The sequence below is a fragment of the Gracilinanus agilis genome, chromosome 4, assembly GCF_016433145.1.
Source record: "Gracilinanus agilis isolate LMUSP501 chromosome 4, AgileGrace, whole genome shotgun sequence".
NCBI lineage: Eukaryota > Metazoa > Chordata > Mammalia > Didelphimorphia > Didelphidae > Gracilinanus > Gracilinanus agilis.
This window is the reverse complement of record NC_058133.1, coordinates 513,611,231-513,631,980: the sequence shown is the minus strand read 5'-3', so window position 1 is coordinate 513,631,980 and position 20,750 is coordinate 513,611,231. Positions and strand designations below refer to the sequence as shown.

At 49.8% G+C, this 20,750-nt stretch overlaps 1 protein-coding gene across 2 annotated transcripts in view; it reads left to right on the top strand.

The window, feature by feature from the left end:
• Window positions 1-20,218, top strand: part of RAMP1 (receptor activity modifying protein 1) — a 105,741-nt gene extending 85,523 nt beyond the window's left edge. The window contains exons 3-4 of one of the 2 annotated variants that reach the window (XM_044673329.1): window positions 19,392-19,464; window positions 19,964-20,218. In XM_044673329.1, coding sequence (XP_044529264.1) covers window positions 19,392-19,464; window positions 19,964-20,152 — 262 coding nt within the window. In that variant the 3' untranslated portion in view covers window positions 20,153-20,218. Of the gene's footprint in view, window positions 1-19,391; window positions 19,682-19,963 lie in introns of those variants that run through there. The other variant, XM_044673332.1, reaches the window with a different exon arrangement.
• The last annotated feature ends 532 nt before the right edge of the window (window positions 20,219-20,750 follow it).

Below are 20,750 nucleotides of genomic sequence, written 5' to 3'. Positions count from 1 at the left end.
CAGAGTCACACAGCTAGGACACGGCTGAGGCCAGATTTGAACTCAGGGAAGATGAGCCTTCTTGAGTCCAGGCCCAGCACTCTGTGCACTATGGTGCCACCTAGCTACCCACTTTAGCTGCTTATTACACTAGTTTGTACAAGTCTTCCTATGTTTTTCATATTTCTTCTATTTATAATTTTTATATATTTATGTCTTACATTTTCTTATTTATTCCAGTGAAGTCATTTTCCATGACTTTCCTGTCCCATAATTTGTTTAGTCATCACCCAGTTGATGGACATCTACTTTGTTTCCTATTCTTTGGCATCCAAAAGAATATCTTTTTTTGTTTAGTTTTTTTAAAATAAATTTTTAAAAAACTTTCCTAATACCATGTACTATACTAGGAATTAGAAGACAACAAGGCAGTTCCTGCCCTCAAGGAGTTTACATTCTATTCTGTTTGTAGCTGAACCAAAGTGGAATCCTCTTCCTTCAAATCTAGTTGTCACCCACCGAGTACAATTTGTACAGGGGCTCTGAGTAAATGCTTTGTGGGACTCTGAGCATCGCCTTCCCAGCCAGTAACAGAGCAGATGGCTTGATGCTCTGGATCTCTTTAGCTCTGCACTTTGAGAGCTGACAAGAAATGCCACTGTTGGCATCATTCTGATGTGGCATCCAAGAGAGACCAAGAAAGAGAGGCAGAGACAGGGACAGAGAAAGAGAGAGAGAGAGAGAGACACAGAGAGACACAGAGAGACACAGAGAGAAACACACACACAGAGAGACAGAGACAGAGAGAGAGATGTCTCGTGTGATTCAGGGGCCTCTTCCTGCAATGAGAGCTCCCAGGTTCAGTCCTGGCTCAGTGATGTGTAAAGAGAGCCTTCTCTCCGCCTCTTCTATTATTTTTTCACTCGTTCTGTTGGAGAAAATCCCTAAAACGTAGCTCAGATGGGGCTCGTGCGGAGGATTTCCTCCAAGGGATTCGCAAGGTTCCTGCTAGAAAAGGCGCCTGATGGACGCGAGCGACACCAGAGATGGGGCGGCTGTTTAGGTCTCCCATCACACCAGAGACGTTTAAAAGGCAGGAGACTCCGAAGGGTGCATTGAGAAATGCTTTAAATAAAAACGATGACCTCTAACAACGATTAGACTCCAGCAAGGGGTCAAGACAGCTTGGGGAACCTGATGAAGAGGTTTTTCGTCTTCATCCTCCGTCTGGACCGTCTGAGCCACTCCTAAGGGGCAGCCAAGGCTGGACCCTCCTGGAAGTCTTCTCTGGCAGCGGCCCATCTGCTTCACCTCCCTCCGGTACCAGCGCAGGAAGCCCACTGGCAGACCTCAAGGCCACCATGTAGTGACCCGAGGCCTGGCCAGAGAAGTCCAAAAGGATCAAGGCAGCCGGCGTCCTGGCCTCCAGGCTCCGCTCCCTGTAGATACGGCTCTCCTTCTGGTACTCCTAGCCTCCGAGGCGGCTGGTGGGAGGAGGGAGCAGAAGGGTATCCCTCCCTTCGCCCCCTCGATGGAAGGCGGCTCTCCCGGCTTATTGGGAGGGGGCCCAGAGGGCAGCGAGTCCTGCCTCCATCCCCCACCATCTCTGATGCCAGCCAGCCTGCCCTTTCCCTGCCACCCCCAGACATGGAGCTGCTACATCCTCTCAGCCAAATCAACGAGCGAGGCCGGCGACCACGTCCATCCTCGAGGGCCAGCGGTCTTGTCCCACGGCCTCACTTGTCTCGGGGAGCATCTCCCGAGTGCCTTCTGGGAGGGAATCGCCATTCACAGACGGACGACTCGGGCACGCAGAGGACGTGGGGTTCCCCGCTTCCCAGCCTCACGTCGGTGGTCCCCGCCGGGAGAGCCACGTCTGTGAGTCTCTGCCCTGGTGGCTTTTTTTAATCCTCGTCTTCTGTCTTACAATCGAACCCAAGTATCCGCTCCAAGGCCGAATTACAGGAAGGGCGAGGCAGTGCGGGGCCGGGGACTTGCCTAGGAAGTGTCTCAGGGCCGATTTGAACCCGGGACCTCCCGTCTCTGGGCCGGCTCTCTGCCCACTAGAAGCCAGCTCTACCGGCCCTTATAGCTGACGTTGCTGGGCCTGAGGGGGGCAGGCTGGGGGCTGAGGACGCCGGTCTACGCGGCCCCCTTTCTTTCCCCTCTAATCATCCGCCAGGACGCCGCCACCAGGGCTGTTTGCTAGACTTCCCCACCCGGACTAGATGGAGCCTGTCACGAGGGCAGTTTGCTCACTCCGCCTTCCCGGCCCAAATGGCGCCGACCAAACCAGCTGGTGAATACACAGGAGCTTCCCGGGAGGTGGACGGGTCGTTGGTGGTCAGACGTGGCGCCCGTCACCTCGGTCAGTCCTCGGGCACACAGGGAGCGCCTGCCCTCCACGCTGCCGTCCTTCATGTCTGGGGGGTGTTTTACACACTCACACACAATGCCTGATGGGTATTTTAAACAGAACCGGCAGCCCGGCCGGCCCCCCAAAGTCCCGCTGCTTCTCCTGTGCCTGACCCACTCGGGCCTTCCTCTGTCCGCAGTGCCCGTGGGAGGAAGTCCCAGTTTAGAGGAGAGCCGGCGAGCCGGGGTGTCCCACATCACGGCCCAGCGGCGGAGCGCCAGGATTCTGGCCGCCGTGACGGGATCCAGCGGGGAAGCTCCATCTTCTCCCCCGGAGCGCCGGGTCAGAACCGGGTCCGTCTTCCACGCTGAGGAAATAGTCTCGGTTTCTCCGCAGCGTCCTCTGAACGCGACGACTCGCCCACGGCGTCGCCCAACAAGTCGGGGAGCAACGCCGGGCACTGCGCCAACCTGGAGGGCGGGCGGGCTGGTCCTCCTCCCGGGGCCGAAAAGGGAGGCCGAGTGCCGCGGAAGTCCAGGGAGCCACGAAGGACGGCTGGGCTGGCAAAGCTTCAGTAAGCACCAGCTCTGCACTAGGAGCAGTTCGGCGGCTGGAGACAAGAAGACGAATCTTGTTGGGTTGGCAGCTGGGCGACCTTGGGCCGGGCGCTTCACCCTGTTTGCCTCAGTTTCCTCATCTGTCTGATGAGCTGGAGAAGGAAATGACCCAAACCTCCGGCGTCTGTGCCCAGAAAACCCCAAATGGGGTCGAGAGGAGTCAGGGACGATTTTGAAAGCACAACAAGGTGGAAAAGGCTGCGGACAGGCGGAGGCCGTGTGGAGAAAGTCTTTCGCGCTGACCAGGCGTCTATCCCGGGGCAGGAGGGACGGATTGGAGTTTACTGGGCGGAGGAGCGGCCCGGCCCGGCCTGCTCTGAAGCTGCAGCCCTTTGGCCACGGAGTGCCGCAGAGGCTGCAGGGGGAGCAGGGATTGGGGAGGGGGGAGACTTAAAGCGAGGAGACCAGGTAGGAGGCTTCAGGGAGCCCCGTCCTAGGAAATGGGGGGAAGCCCATGAATGGAGGGGATTTGGGGGGCTTTCGGCCCAAGAAGGGGGACTCTGAGGGACAGGAGAGCCGTGTCCGGGGAGGAAGGATTCGGCTGCTCTGCATAGGCCAGAGGTCAGCACCAGGCGCAGTCGGTGGCGGTGAGTGGGTTTGGCTTCCCTCACTGGGCATCGTCAGCTCTAAGAATTTATCAGGCACCTACTATGTGCCACGCACTGTGCCACGCACCGAACGTGCAAAGAAAGTAAATATAGAAATGTTGCCCCTGCTGGCAAGGAGCTCACCGTCCAGCTGGGGAGGCGACATGCCAGCAAAGAAGGAACATTCTGGAGCCTCTTTTCTCTTAGCCCCCCCGGGAGCTTCGCTGGCCCTAAAATGAGTTTGTTCTAAAATTACAGAGAGGAGGCGCCGCACGGCTTACAGAAACGGCCTCTCGTCAGGGAGGACCATATGCTTTGGCAGGTGGTGGGTGGTTGTTTGTTTTAACCCTTATCTTCTCTCTTAGAGTCAACACTACATATTGGTTCCATGGCAAAAGGCCAGTAAGGATGAAGGAGTTAAGTGACTTGCCCAGGGTCACACAGCCAGGAGGTATCTGAAGCCACATTTGAACTGAGATCTCCTATCTCCAGGCCTGATGCTCCATCCACGGAGCCACCCAGCTGCCCCCAAACAGATTTTTTTTTAAATGAATGATTTAGCATCTCCCTCCCTTCTTTGCATAGGTCGTGGGTAACGGGTGGGTTTGGTTTCACAGAACTCTTTTCCTCCTTCCATTTTTATGCTTCCTTACAAAGCGTTGCCCACTGAGGAGGAGAGGGGAGGGCATATTGGGAAGTGGAGGTGTGTAAAAACAGTAAGAATCAATCAAAGAATTTTTAAATGACTCATTTAAGTGGAAATGGCAAGTTTAAATGGAGGCAATGAGGTGTTAAATTCCCTTCTCCCTCCCTGCTCTCATGATTCCCACCAGCCAGACTTCCTGCTGCAGCAAAGGCTGTCCCGAGAAATGGATGGAAGCTCATTCCAGTCACTTTAACCCTAACCTGGCCAGGAAAAACTTAACGTTCACTCCCTGCCTCTGTCTCTGTCTCCGTCTCCATGTCTGTCTCTGTCTCTGTCTCTGTCTTTATCTCTTTCTCTTTCTCTCTGTCCATCTCTCAAAGTGTGACTCTGGGCAAGTCATTTAACACCACTGCCTAACCCTTGTTGTTCTTCAGTTAAAAAAAAAGGAAGGAAGGAAGGAAGGAAGGAAGGAAGGAAGGAAGGAAGGAAGGAAGGAAGGAGGGAAGGAAGGAGGGAAGGATGGAAGGAAGGAAGGAAGGAGGGAAGGAAGGAAGGAAGGAAGGATGGAAAGAGAGAGGGAAAGGGAGAAAGGAAGGGAGGAAGGAAGAAAGGAAAGAAGGAAGGAGGAAGGGAAAGAGAGAAAGGAAAAAAGGGAGGAAGGAAGTCAGGAAGGAAGAAAGAAAAGAAGGAAGGAGGGAGATGAGGAAAGGAGGAAGTTGGGAAGGAAGGAAAGAAAGGAAAGAAGGAAGGAGGGAAGGAGGGAGAGAGAGGGGGGAAAAGAGGCATCTTTAGGTAATGGTTGGAGTAAGATGGCGTCTGGGCTCCTATATATCGGATATTGGTTCCTAGGCCGGAGCCACTTCTGGGACTCTCATAACACTCCAAAGAGATGTCTGAGCGTTGTCTAAGCTGGCACCGCAGCCCAGGCATCAGGAGCTAATTAATTGCTAAATGGGCCCTGGTCTTGGGCCCTGGTCTTGGGCCCAGCCGGGCACCTCGTTTGCCTCTGGGATTCCCCGGAGGAGGGAGGGAGGGAGGGAGGGAGGAGCCGGCCTGAACCTGCAGCGTTCTTGGCTGCTTTTCCTTCACGTAAGAGAAGGTGGAGGCGAGGCTTTATTTCTCAGCGCACGAGCCGGACCCCAGGAGCTGGTGGAGGGAGGCTTCTGCCTCCCTGCCCTGTGGGAGACGGGCACGATGTGCCGGCCAGGCCCAGAAGTACTTCATGTGCACGAGGACAGGAACTATTTAAAGCACTTGAAGAGCCGCCATTTGGGTCCGAGCATTGCTCGTTCCAAGCATCCGACGTATTCATGACTGTAGGTGCCGCCATGGCAGCCCGTTGGGGACTTATTCCTGCTCCCCAGAAATAGCCTTAACCCTCTCCGTGTGCCTCGACTGAAGGAGTGAAGTTTTCAGCAGGACTTGAGCACTTATTGAGCACCTCATGTATGCCCGTGTACACGTCACGAGCCTGCCCGGCCTCGCCGCGTGACTCTGGGGAAGCCACTTAACCCCGTCAGCTTTAGTTTTCTCTGTAAAATAACCTGGAGAAGGAAATGCAAACAACGGCGGGATCTTTGCCAAGAAAACCCCGAATGTGGTCCCAGAGATGGGCCGGGGCTGAGTGACGACAGAGGGAGGAGAGGCCGGGTTCACGGTGGGAGCTTGAAGTGCCCACCGAGGCGTTGGGGCTTGAGCCTGGCGGGAATCCTTAAGGGAGAGAGTGGCGCGGCCAGACGTGGGCAGGTGAGCGAAGGCTGCGAGAGGAGAGAAGTGAGGCTGGAGGCCGGGGAGGCCATCAAGCGGGCTGGAGCGAAGGGGATGGTTGAGGGAGACATCACAGACATGGCAGGACAGCGTCCAAGTGAGGGGAGAAGGAGGCACCGAGGAGGTCTCTGAGGGGTCCTCTGGGAGGACAGAAGTGACCCAGGCCAGAGGGTGACCTCCCAGGGAGACGGAGCAGGGAGGCCGCCCCGTCCAGCCCCTTCGATTTCCAGACGAGGGAGCAGGCCCGGGAGGGTCCCACAGACCAGAGGAGGCAGGCCTGAGGTTTGCCCCCAGGACTTCACATGGGGGGGATGATTCTCGGCAGCACTCTGGGTTCCAAAGGCAAAGAGGCCGGGACGCCAAGAAGGTGCTGCTTAAACCGAGGCCGAGACTCCGCTATCCGCAGAGGCGGAAAGCCAGACCCCCCTGCCCTGCCTTGGAGGAGCCCCAGCTGATAAATGAGCTCGTGACGCCCCGGCAGACTCTGGGTCATGCCGAGTGCAGGCCAGGCGCCACACTGGGGGGAAGGAGGGGTCTGAAGCAAACAAGGGAGAAGCCCCAGAATGGCAGACGTTGGGCCACACACAACAGTGAGGGAACATCCAGAAGTCTTGGGCTCTCGTCCTCCCACCCAGGGCCTCCCTCAGCCTCCCAGAGAAGGAAGAGGCCCAAAAAGGCCTCTATAGTAGGGTTTGTTCATCTCCCCGAGCTCAGCCCTCTCGAGGGAGATCCGACCCTAACAAGGGGCACCAACAGCAGGAAAATGAGGCCTCGAAGGGAGCATGATGGAGGGTTATTGGGGCTGCCCTTCCACCAAGGCGGTACAAAGTCTTCTCTCTCAGTCCACCTTTCCAGGCCTCAAGAGTGGGGGTTCTCCCCCTTCTTTGTGACATGGAGCCCTTTAGCCTTTGGGCCTTCCTGGCAGCGGTGGGGTCTCCTCATGATGGTCCTGAAGCTAGGCCTGATCCAAATACTGGCCTTACATTTACAGGACCAAAGAGTTAGAGTGGAAAGAACCTTAAGGGACCTTAGGAGTCACTTTATCTGAACCCTTCATTTTACAGATGGAGAAACTGAGGCCCAGAGAAGGTAGAACTATGTTTGGGGGTCCCAGACCTGAAGGGCACTCTTAGAAACCATCTCATCTTAGCCCTCCCTATTTTACAGATGGGGAAACTGAGGCCAGGAGAGGTGAATCAGCTTGTTTGAAACCACCACAGGTAGTAGGTGGCAGAATTCGGGTTCTTTGAGAGCGAATCCAGCACCTTTTCACTGAACCAGACCAGCTTATTTTCTAAGATAATCAAGGAATCACAGTGGAAGACCCTTCCGTCTCAGTATCTTAGAGTAGCTCCAGTAGTGGGTCAAAGGAACAGCCCCTCTGAAACAATGAAAATAGTGTGCATTTCCAATTGGACCGTTCTCAGGACTTGACAAAGATGGTTCCCCAATGGGAGGACTTCTCTGCCTCCTCCCCAGCTCCTCTTTCTTCCTCTGCTATTACTCGCCCTTCCTGGCCCCCTTTGAAGGGTCAGACTGGACTCATGGCCTGGAATTCTAAGAATGTTCCTTCAGCGAGGAGCTCCAGGAAGATTTGGCCAAACTCTTCTCCCAGAAGAGATAGGTGTCCGGCGAGCATGACTCATCCTTCCCCAGAGTTTGTTTCATTCCTAGGTAAGGAGTTGGGAGAGCAGAGGGTGGACCGTCATCCAGAAAGTTTCCAGAGAATGAGAAGAATATAATGTGGTCCAACAAGCATAGAGTGAGTGCCTGCTGTGCACCAGCTCTGTGGACACCACAGAGAACATAAAGACAAAAGCAAAGAGCAGCCCCTGGCCTCGAGGAGCTGACGTTCTCCTTGGGGGACACGACATGTCGGCAGAGACCTGGTCGTGGGAGGTGGGAGAAGCGCTACACACAGGAGGGAATGAGAAAAGACTTCTCTGGGGGAGACAAGTCTTAGAGGATGGATTCAGAGGTAAAGACAGGAGAGAGTTCCCAGCATGGTTGAGGCAAAGGCATGAGAGTGGGAAGTTAGCGTTCGCCAAGTCAGCAACTTGGCTAAAAACTCGGGTGCACAGAGGTGGGGAAGAAAGCGAAGAAGAGGGAACAAAGGTATATTCAGTGACTGGAAAGGACAACTGGAATGAGAAGAGTGAAGCCAAGCCAAGGAGTCTGTGTGATCCCAGACATGGCAGCAAGGGGCCACTGAAGATGGCTGAACAGAAGAGTGACCTGGTCCTACACAAGGGAGACAACGCCGGCAGCTGTGAGGACGCTGGCTGGGACAGGCCAGGGAGACCAAAGAGGAGAGTCTGATGGAGCATGGCGGCTGTGGGAGTTTTGGAGGGATGTTGTGAAGGTGGAACTAATAGGACATGGCAACCAGTTGGCTTTGGATCCAGCATGGTCAGTTTCTCAGACTCTTGGTTGACATTTTGGCCTCCATCGGCATGTACCAAGGTGGATCGATGGATAGAGTGCCACGCTTGGCGTCAAGAAGACTCATCTTCCTGAGTTCAAACTTCCTGGCTGGGTGACCCTGGGCAAGCCACTTTGCCCTGTGTGCCTCAGTTTCCTTCTCTGTGAAATGATATGGAAAAGGAAATGATAAACCAGTCTAGTATCTTTACTAAGAAAACCCCAAATGAGGTCGGAAATAATGGAACAACAGACAAGCTCCTCTCAGGAAAAGTTGTTCTTTGGGAATCTGGCTTCTCCTCTGCCTGTTCGAGTTTCTCAGGGCACCAGCCAATCTCCCAAACCTCATGAGATCCTCCCAGAGAACTGGGGTCAGAGAGCCAAAGCCTCTTGTCACGACAGGTCACTGTCCCCAAGTCACACAATCTCCTCGTTGTCCTGTCCATAAGAGGCCTTGGTCAGATGTTGGAAGGATCTGGCCTCCAACAAATTGAAACCATATTGGAGCAGATCGTCACTATGAGAAGAGACTAAGACACTCGCCCTTAGAAGATGCTTTAACTGTTTTGATTCAGAGATCTGAAAAGGGAACGCCCAAGGATGAACTACCCCCGTTGTCTTCCAGTGCTTTGTGCTTCCTGGACAGCAAAGTATTTATAAAGGACCTACTATGGGTAAGGGATCAGCCAAGGCACCAATGGACATTTACTCACATTTCTAAAGAGGACAGTTCCTAGAGAGCCCGCTTTGAAACCAGGAAGATCTGAGTTCAGGTCCTGCCTCTGACCTAATATGGTTTGTGTGACCCTGGACAGACAAGTCATTTTATTCCTCAGAGCCTTAGGCAACTCGGAGTATCTCAGGTGCAGAGAAGAAGATGCCGCCTGCATTGGTGGAGGGAGTTTCCTCATTAGGAGCTTCCCATACCATTGAAATCATTGCTCTGGTCCCTGTCCCCTCATCTACTGCTCATCTATATTTTTACATGGAGGTGTCAGTATCAATAGACTCTATATTCATTAGAGGCAGGCTCTGTCTCATTTTGGAGATTATGTACCTAACCTTTGACATGTAGCGTCATGGTGTTAGAGATTGGGAACTGGAAAAAATCCTAGAGGTCATTTATTCCAAACCCCTCCTCCTCCTTATTTTGCAGAGGAGGAAATCGAGACACAGGGTGCTCAGTGACTTGTGATCAGAGATTTAAAGCTGAAAGAGATTTAAGGGCCCATTGGACCCAACTCTCTCATTTACAGATGAGGAAACTAAGGCTGAGTGGTTAAGTGATTGGCTTTTGGTCACACAACAAATAAGTGTCTGAGGATCTAAGGCAAGATTAGAATCCAGGACTTCCTAACCCTCAATCCAGTTGTATTCTGCTGCCTCTCTTGTGGGCACTTTATTTATTTATTTGTTTGTTTGTTTGTTTTTAGAATATTTTTCCATGGTTACATGATTCATGGTCTTTCCCACCCCTTTTCCCTGCCCCCTTCTAGAGCTGACCAAGCAATTCCACTGGGTTATACTCTTGTAGGTACTTTAAGATGCCATTTGATTGATTATATTCTCCTGACATCCAAAGAACACCAGGGAAGCCATTAGTTGCCCACTGGTTGTCTTTCACTCTCCTCACATACCTAGCCCATCTTCTTTGTCACATCAAGCAGTCAACAAGCATTTGTTAGGCACCAACTGTCACCCTCAAACATTTCTGGGTCATCCTTAGTTCAAATTCTCTTTTGAAATTCTCAGGTTTTAATAGGCAACTGTTGGTTCATCTGTCCTTCACAAAGGTATGAAAGAGAATTCTTTATTCTCTTTGTCTATTTTGAGTTAATCAATCAAGAAACCCCCCACTTAACACTTCGGTTAGCCATCAAGTAAGAGAATTCACAAGTCACTTATTTAGAGAGAGCTAGTGCCAACCTTTTAACTCAATCAGTCAGAAACTTGTGAATCCTTTGATAAGAGTTTATACCCTCAGAGGATGAGAGGTGTATCCTACAGACACTGTCCCCCTGGGCAGTGCTAGGCAATTTGGAAGCTTTGATTGGCCCCTATGAAGAGAGGAAGGGACAGGAAGTGATATGGAAAAAGGACTATAAAAAGTCCTGAACTTCCTGTCCAGGAGTCTTTGGCTTGAATCTTCGGCTTGGAGCTTTGGCTGGTGACTTGCCTCTTGGAGGTGGCTTTAGACTTGGACCTTGGCTCTTTGGACTTCTTCTTGAAGGATTGCTCCTGGATCTTCTCCTTTGGACTTTGTCTTGAGTGAGTGAGTAATTGGCCTTCTCTTCCTGGCTTCTGGAGAGATTAGTTCTAGAAAGGCCTCCTCCTGGAGGAGGCTGCTTTGGTGGAACCTTTGCATAAGACACCACTGGCTCCTCTGGCTGAGAGTTAACGAGCCCTACTGGGGCTGAGCCAGACACCAGAGCAACATTTAGTGTGATAGGCTAGACCTGTGATGGGCAACCTACAGCCCTCGGGCCAGATGTGAACCCTGAAATGTTCTATCCAGCTGTGAAATTATTCCTAATCTGATGAATACAATGAGTAGGATACAACACAATGAAACTTTGAAAGAGTTGCCTTAGAAACAGACTAACAGATAAGCATTTCCTTTCCTTTGGCCCCCTCTTTAAAAAGTTTGCCCATCACTGGGCTAGACATTTTCTCTACTCTCTTCTTACATTTCTCTACTTTCACTCTTTCTACCTCTTTGTAAATAAAAGCTACTAAAAGTCACTTGACTTGAGCTGTAATATTTTTAAATCGGAGACCACAATATTACTTTAGAATTCTCAAAGGCAAGGGGACTATGGTCTCTGCCCTCTTGGTGTTCCAATGAGACTGGGGAGTGCTCAGCTGTTTGCCCTTCCTGGAAGAGGGAAGGCCACTCAAACAGGAGTTATGGAAACTGGAGGAATCAGATAATGGTTCCCGTTTTACTAATGCTTAAAAGTTTAAAAAGCCTTTTCTCCCCTTCTCCGTCTTTCAAGGAAGGTTGCAAAAGAATATGTAGCCCCATTTTACAGTTAAAAAAAAATAAGAAGGAAAATGACTTACTAAGAGTCCCACAGCCAAATATCTGATGTGGAATTTGAACCCAGATCTCCTGGCCTCCAATCTGACACTTTATGCCTAGATCCACACGTAGTTAGTTAATTTTTGGTCAGACTCGCCTCACTCATAGCAGCCAGCAAGGCTTGGGGCCTCAGTGACCAGGGCCTTTTTCTTTTGGTCTTTTTCCTTTCATAAGGTTGAGAGGAAGTTCTCTCAGCCATACTCTTTGGGGACATTCCAAACAATTTTGCTCTGGGGCCAAGGGTGGAACATTTCAGCCAAAAAAGGACAATTTTCAGATCCTTAAATGCAACCAAAAAATTGGATTAAAGAAAGAGATATTTCTCCTCCTCGTTAGTCACAGTACTCTACCTTATCTGTGCCTTGTCCTGAGTCTAAGAGCTCAGGAAGTGCCCTAAGTGCCTATCACCTCACCCCAAGGCCCCCATGGGGACTCTGGAAATGGAATATTTCCCAGAATTAAGGTTTTCCCTCGAAGGGGGAGAATCTTGACATAAATACACAGTGGCCTGAACTATGGAGGGCCCCAGATTTATTCCCATTTTCAGCTGTCACAATGGTATAAATAAATGGAATGAAGGGAGATGCCAACCTCACGCTGGAAGGGTTATTTTTGGGTGCTGGTGACACTGTGAGCCCACAGAACAGATTTTAAATGTTGTGTGAGGCCCCAAAATAGCACATGAAAAGTTCAGCCTTGGTCTGTGGTCTCTGTGAGGACATGAGATACGGAGACATACCAGTGTCAAGGACAGACCAACACCATCTTCATGGATTCTGGGGACTTGGAGACTGGAGAGCTCCTGAGACTACAAGGCTTCCTCTTAAAGAATTCCATGTTCTCTTCCATCTAAGTCAAGGGTTACATTTTTTTTTCTCAAGAAAAGTCAAATATCTGTTGCTATGTCTACATCATTCCTAAAACTATTGCCTAAATCCAGATTCTGTGTGTTGATGGGGAAGGAGGGGGCCAGAGGTTGAGAAGGGGGAACAAAAGTTAGGAAGGGAGGGGCAAGAGTACTGGCCTTGGAGTCAAAAGACTTGGCCTTGAGTTTTTTGTTCCTTAATAGTCTCATGACCTTAGGCAAATCACTTCATAGGATCTAGATTTAGAAGTACAGGGCCCCAGAGGCCATTTTATAGACAAAGAAACTGAGACCCAGAGTGGCAAAGTAAATTAGGATCATAGAACCAGAAGGGATCTCAGAGACTCATGTAGTCCAATCTTCTTTATTTAAAATTAATTTTAAATTACATTATTCATTTAAATATGAGACAATTGAGACCATTTAAGGGACTTACTCAAAGTCACACAGAGTAAGAGATTTGGGGTTTAAATCCAGATCTCCTTTCCTCCAAATGTAGTCCTCTATCTACTGCACAGCCCTTCTGGCCTCACCTTCTTCATATCTGTAGAATGAGGTTAATAATATTATTTCTCTCCCAGAGTGGTAGGACATAAGCAGGAATTGCTGATATCTGGGGATAACTTGGCTTAACTGATCTTGTGCCACTATACATAGGAACGAGCAGAAAAACAATTGCACTGATCAGCTGAAAGGGGCTCTCTTCTTCCTCAAGGTTCTGGTATTGGGGCTTTTCTTTTCCACTTACCATGTTCTGCTTTGTGTCATAGTCCTTGGTGACTGCCGTAGATTGACATCCTATCCATGCTGACACCTGCTTACCCAGTCCTCTCTTCTGAGCCTCGGAGTCACTGCCTATTGGGCATCCCAGAGTGGAGTTCAATAGAAATCTTACACCCAACTGAAACTGAACTCATGGTCTAATCCCTAGCCCCCTCCTGCCTTCCCTTTATCTGTAGAGGATAAAACCATCCTCCCAGTCCTTCAGGCTCCCAAACTAGGAGTCACTCTTTTTCATGCCCCGCCCCCCCATCCAAGCTATTTCCAGAGTCTATTGATTTCACTTATTCAGCATCTCTTGTCAATTTCACTTCTTCTTGTATTGTTGATTTCACCTTTGAATATCTCCTGTTGATTTCACCTCTTTATCTCTCCAGCCTGTCTTATTGATTTCACCTCTTCAACATCTCTTGTTGATTTCACCACATTTCTTATAGATTTCACCTCTTCAACATCTCTTGTTGATTTCACCACATTTCTTATAGATTTCACCTCTTCCACATCTCTTGTTGATTTGTCTCTGCAGCAACTCTTAAATGTGGCCCCTTTTCTTCTCTGACACTGCCACCTCCCAGGGCAGGAGCGCCTCATCTCACTCCTGGACCATGTCAGGAGCTGTTGGTGGACATCTCTGCCTCTTCTCTCTCCTCACTCTGGTCCATTCTTCATTCAGCCATTCAAGTGATTTTCCTAAAATGCAGGTTTGACCGTGTCACTTCCCTGTCACTCCAGTGGCTCCTTATGGCCCTCAGGAGCAGGTACAAAGCCCTTCGTAATCCAGTCCCCTCCTAGCCTTCCAGTCTTACACTTCGCTCTCCAACACATACTCCTTCCTCCGATGTCACTGACCTCTTGGCCATTCTATGACCTAGACCCTCCGTCTCTAAGCTCAGGGCATTCTCTCTGGCTGTCCCCCATGCACAAAATGTTATTTTTCTTTCCGACTATTGATTTCCCTGGCTCTGACTAAAATCTCATCCCTTCCTGATCTAATTCATTGTCAAATCATTCTTTTTAGTTTGAAAACTCTTAAATTTAGGGTCCATGAATAAATTCTAAGTGGTACCTGAACTTGGATGAGAAAAGAAAATTGCATTTTTATTTTCATTAACTTCTATTTGAAACTTAGCTTACCTTTCAATTATGACTTAAAAAAACAAAAACAACCTATAACTGAAAGGGGGTCTATAGGTTTCACTAGACTACCAAAGGGGTTGAGGGCATTAAAAAAAAGGCTATTAACCCTTTCTCTAGAGCAAAATTGTATCATTATTTGGTGAGTCTGTTTTGCAAGTGTGCTAAACCAAGGCCAAAAGATCCTGGGATCCCTGGTACCCCTACACATTTGGTAGTATAGCATACCTGAGGAGAGAAAAGAGGACGCGAGTTTTGGTACTGAATTAATAAGACTTCTTGTCCAATAGGATGGGGATGGGGTGAACGAGAGGGCAAAGTCCCAGAATGAGTCCAAGGTTATGAGCCTGGAGAGTGGAAGGATGCCAGAGAGAGGGAACTTTGGAGGGAGAGAGAAGAGTTGTTGCATTTGAGATACCTTTAGGAGATGCAATGAGCAGAAGATGAAATGCCTAAGAAAACAGAGGTGTGATCTTCTGAGCATATCAATTTACTAAGCACTTCATGCCAATTGCCTAACAAATCGGAACCAAGCCCATTCCTCAGTGTAGAGTTGGACTCCAACAGAGGGAGACAGACTTTTTTTATACATTAAAAACAATTAATCAAATTAAGCCAATTAAATTAAAAGGAAACAGTACAACTTTAGATCATCTGATTTCTGATTGGATGAAAGATTAAGGGCTTTGCAAGTTGGAAGGGGGAAAGTGAACAGGTGCAATTCTCTGAATTGAGGAAAAGAAGCATCCCACTCCTCCCCAAGCATCCGAAACAAAAAGGAACATGGAAACAATAACTGATGGATCAAATGGGTCCAATTTTCAGAAAAGACACATCAGTTGCTTGAGATGTACAATTGGGAGAAAACTCCTTACATCAGTCTTAGGATGTGATTGTTTCAGGTCAACATAACATAGGTCCTTGGTTAAGAGTCTCTTAACAGCAGGTACATCAGATGGTCCAGTCTTCCAGTCATGCAGTCAAACAATGCAATAAGGTTTTCTCCTAATTTACACAACTAAATAAGCTTTTCTCCCAGGATAGAATTTGGGCCAGCCTATAACTATTCAGAAAAAGAACTGAGCTAGCTCCAGGATTGATGGAGTCAGTGTGGTTCACTCAATTCCCACAATTCCCCTCAACTCCTTATGGAGGACCTCTGACTCTTCATAGTTAAATGTGGGATAGAGTAAAGCTGAGATGACTTCATGTGAGTAGAATTATTCCAAAAAGAGAAAAAAGACTCATCACCCATTTCTGACCCTTCTGAGTATCCCTCGCTCACTCCCAGGGATTTCTCTGTCAGGGCATATGAGCTTCAGTAGAGTGAGTTCTGAATTGTTAACCTGGCTGGACCCTACATAAGAACTCCAGGCCTCTTTTTTAGCTTAAAAGAAGGGGAGTGTTTAGACTAGACAAGAAATTAGCTTCAGGTTTCTAAAGGGCCTTTTGCAAGGACTAGTGACTTGATTTATACCTTGTGGCTTCTGAAGAAGACCCCACAGCAATGGATGTGAGTAAGGCTACCTTTAAGGTTTTCAAGGGGCTTTAGGCAGGTTTTCTCACTTGATTTTCATTACAACCCTGTAAGGCAAGTGCCATTGTCCCCACTTTGCAGAGAAGAAAAACTGAGTCTGAGAGAGGCAAAGTCAGGTGACTTCCCAACTAGTAAAGTGTCTGAATTGAGACTGAAACTCATCCCTCCCTGACTAGAAGTCAAGTGAGCAATCCACTTGGCCACTTAACTCCCTAAAGACTAAAAACAAATTTCCAACAATGGGGTATGCCAAAATGGACCCATCTGTCTCAGGAGTGAGTGGGCTGCCCATCCCCTGAAGTCTTCAGCGATCATTTGCTGGGGGAGAGGGCTCTTGGTCAGGTCCAGCTTGGGCCAGATGCCTCTGAGGTTCCTTCCAGGCTCTGAGATTCTGTAATTCCTGGAGTTCTGTAATTGGAGCTCAAGTGCCTGGATTTTTCCATCCCTGCCTTCTTGCTGGCTCCTCGCCACCCTCGGATCCGAGCTGAGCTCAGTCCCACAGGCATGGCCTCTCCAAATAAGATGCTCCATTGTCTAGGGTTGTTTTCTTAGCAAACAGGGACCAGTGGGGAGGAGGTGGTTCTGCTTATTTGAAATGTGACCGAGCAGGAATGAGGTAATGGGGTGGTGAACTTCGGGGATTAGGGCGGTTCCCCAGGGCCCCCGGAGCCTCAGACTTTTCAGCCAATGCCCCCTTCACCTCCTTGACTTAATGGAAACCTGTTTTGTTTTTTTCTTAAAGGTGCCAAATCTCTGATAATCCTATTGTAGGTTCATAAATTCATAGACTTCAAGCCGGAAGGGATCTTTGAGGTGATCTGGTCCAGGTCAGAGAAGATGGAGGCCCAGAAAAGGAGAATGATTTGCCCAAGGCCACATAGCCAGTGCGTGGCAAGCTGTCCATTGGTGGGCAGCCCTTCTCACTCAGAGGGCCAAGAGCAAATATCAACTCAGCATGTATTCTGTCACCGTCTGGTTATTTTTATTTGTGGATATTTATTATCCTTCTACTAGAGCTCCCAGAAGGGAAGGGAAGGTCTTAGATCAATTTTGCTTCTTCCACTTAGTACATTATTCTCTGCACTTTTAATACTGATGAATATTCATTGAGTTGAATCGAATGTGCAAGAGAGAAGAGGTTCTATCTTTTGTCATTCTGGTTATTCAGCCATATTCCATCATGTCTGACTCTTCATGAATCCCATTTGAGGTTTTCTTGGCACACACACTGCAGTAGTTGGCCGTCTCCTTCTTTGGTTCATTTTATAGATAAGGAACTGAGGCCAACAGGGTTAAGTGACTCGCCCAGGGTCATATAGCTAGGAAGTGTCTGAGGCCACATTTGAACTCAGGAAGATGGGTCTTCCCGATTCCAGATCCAGCACTCTATCCAAAGTATCGCCACCTAGCTGCCTCTTCCACCTCAAGATTTCCTCTCCCAGCCTTTTCTCAGAATCTCAGCGTAGGGGGGGAGTTCAGGGGGCATCTAGCAGTGATGGTAGGACCCAAAATGAAGAAATCATCATAGAATGGAAGCCCCTTAGAGGACAGGATGGTTTCATTCCCCCCTCCCAGAATCCCGAGTACCTAGAGGAGTTTCTTGCCCCAGTGTAGATACTCAATAAATATTTGATGAATTGAATTGAAATGAATTGAAATACGTGTTGATGCTACAAAGCCTATCTATTCATTTTACCATTTAAAAAAAGGGGGGGGGGATTCTCTCCACCAGAAAAGGCCATCCAGCCTTTACTTACAACTTTAGAGGCAACTAGGTGGCTCAATGGATGGAGAACCAAACCTGGAGATGCTTCAAATCTGGCCTCAGATACCACCTAGCTGGGTGACCCTGGGCAAGTCACTTAATCCCCATTGCCTTACCCTTACCTCTCTTCAGCCTTGAAACCAGTACTTGGGATCGATTCCAAGATGGAAGGAAAGGGTTTTTTTTGGTGTTTTTGAGTGTTTGTTTTTTGTTTTGTTTTTTTTTAAACAATTCCCTAGTGAGGCCCGGCGTTTCCCACAACCTCCTGAGGTAACCATTCTCCTGCCAGGCCCTTCTACTTGTTTTATCCAGTTTTATCAAACTGTGCCTGGCTTGAGCCTCTGGGATCAAGCAGAATTAGGGGAGTCCTTTTCCTCCATGATAGCCTTTCTAATACTTAAAGTCAACTAATATGTCCTCTCCAAAAGCCAGAACTTCCACAGTATTGTAAGGATTGCAAAACACTTTCCAAATGTTACCTCCTTTGATCCTTATAACAAACTCTGGAAGGTAAGTGCTATGATCGTCCTCATTTTATAGATGGGGAAACTAAGTCAGCAGTTAAGTGACTTGCTCAGGTTCACATAACTAATAAGTGTCTGAGGCTGGATTTGAGCTCAGGTCTTCATAAGTCCATTTCGGGTGCTCTATGCAAGCCTTGCAGCCTCTTCTTTAGGCTAAACACCCCCAGTTCCTTTCCCAGATCCTCCACGCCCCTCACTATTCAGGCATTTTAAATGACACTAAGGACTCCTACATAGGGAAAACCAGGATGTGCAGAGGAAAGAAATGTGCATCTCGAGTCTGAGAGCCCCGAGTGTCGATACCAGCCCTGCCCCTGAGCATCACCTATGGGACTGGGGACAGATTGCTTCCCTCTCTCTGGGCTTCAGCTTCCTCCTCTACCAAGTGAAGGAGCTGAGCAAGATGACTTCTTTGGCCTCAGGCAGCTACAAATCGGCACGTTTACCTTAAAGAATTCAGGAATGAGAAGGCTTTGATCAAGCACTTCCTGGGTCCTGTTTCTAAGGACGGGGATACACATATCAATCTGAAGGCAGTCCCTGCCCTCCAGAAGCTTCCATTCTAAATAGGGGGAGGCAGTTTGGAAAGTTACAGGGATGGTGAAGAGATAGGAGAGAGACCTAAAATGCTTTGACACACCACTGAAGTAGGGGTTCCTTAGCAAGGACCAGTGCCATTACGCCTGTATCAAGAGAGCCACTGCCCAGTGGAAAGGGCTACCTCAGGGGGGCTCATAGGACCTCATAGGACCACAGAGCCACAGCTAAGGGACCTCCAAGGCATCTGGCCCATTTTACAGACAAGAAGCAAAGACTGAGAGCAGGGGGGTGGCTTGTCCCAAATCACCCAGGGAGCAGAAGGCAGAACTGAGACTTGAACCCCATTCTTCCATGTTCAAATCCAGAGTTCTTTATCCTGTAGCACTTCAGAGAGGGGCGGCCTGAGGGGCTGGGGCTGAGGCCCAGACCAATGAGGGGATAGATGTGGGATCCAACCTCCAGACTTGGCCTTGTCAGAGACGGTAGATGGGCAGGAAGACGTGACCGATGAGAGTGAGGAAAAGAGAGAGAGAGAAAGGGAGAGCAAACATTTATTGAGCACCTACTGTGTGCCCAGCACCGTGCTAAAGGGTGGGGGTACAGACACAAACAAGCAAAATGGCCTCCCTACCCTCCGGGAACTTATATTCTAACGGGAAAGGGCAACACACACGGGGAAGGAAAGCAGGGGAAGGGGAAGTCTGCCTCCTGGTACAGTGGCCAGGGAGCCCCGCAGAGCGCCCTCTCCCTCCCCTTGTCTCCGCTCCCACTGAACCCCCTTTTTCTTGTAGGAGTTACAGAGAGGTCACCAACTGCACCTACCTTATTTCCCGGAAGCTGGACTGCTACTGGCCCAGTCACCAGGTGAACGACTTCTTCATCGCCATTCACAGGCGCTACTTCCAAGACTGCCCCGCCACGGGGCGGGTCCTGAAAGACCCCCCCAGCAACATCCTCTGCCCCTTCATCGTGGCCCCCATCCTGGTGACGCTCCTCGGGACGGCGCTGGTGGTGTACAAGAGCCAGCGGAACGAGGGCATCGTGTAAAGCCGCGCCACCCGGGGTGGCGTCCAGCCCTCGGGACTCCCGCACGCACGTCGCAGCTGACGTCGGGCCGGAGCCTGGGGGGGGTCGCTCTGGAGGGGCCTGCTGGGAAGGAGCGGGGGCGGGGCGGGGGCTGCCCTTCCAGAAAACCTCCATCCGGTGGGCTGAAAGTTTCCCGATGGGGGCCTCGTTCCCGCGAGGAGCCGAGGGCGGACGGACAAAGACGACGACGTGGAGGCCGAGCGCAGACGGTCTTATTCGTCCCTCTGAACAACGCCGACCCTCGAGTCCTGCTAACCAAGTCTTTTATTGCTAACAGATCCGGGAAGGAAGCTTTGCACGAGCCCCATCTCGACCCAGCCGAAGGGGCCCCACACAGCGGCCAGCGCCGGCCGAGGCGCAGGCAGAGGCTGCAGGTCGAGATTATTTCTGGGGAAGTCTTTGGTCTCTGAAGCGTGTCCGTCCTCCGGATGGGATCCTCTGGCCTCCCCGTGTTCCCAGTGTATAAAACATGTTATTATACTGTATACATGGAACAAGCTGTGTTTTAGTGATTAAAAGATACAGTCTCAAATACGGAGATGCTTCTGGTTACTCTGGGATATTCCAGCTGGGGCAGAAAGGGCTCTTGGGGGGCAGCTGGGTCGCTCAGTGGACGGAGAGCCAGGCCTAGAGACGGGAGGTCCTGAGTTCAAATCCGACCTCAGACACTTCCCGGCTGTGTGACCCTGGGTAAGTCACTTGACCCCCATTACCCACCCTGACCACTCTTCCACCTGGGGAAAAAAGGGGGCTTAAAAAAAGGGGGCTCTTGGTAATCTGGCATCCGCAATGAAGAGTAAGAGCCAGGAAAGCGGTCCCCACCACCCTGAGTCACCCCCACTCTGATAAATCCTGGCATCGTTGACAAAGGGACAGGACAAATAAAGGTGAGATGATAATAGTAACCCCCACTTAGAGATCTACAATTACAACGTGCCTCCCATTAGCCATCTCACCCAGGCTTGAAAACAAGCCCAGAAGGAAAGCAATAAAGCATTATTCCCATTTTACAGGGGAGAAGGTGGAGCCCAGGGTCATATGTTGGGCTGCTGGTCCTCTGACTC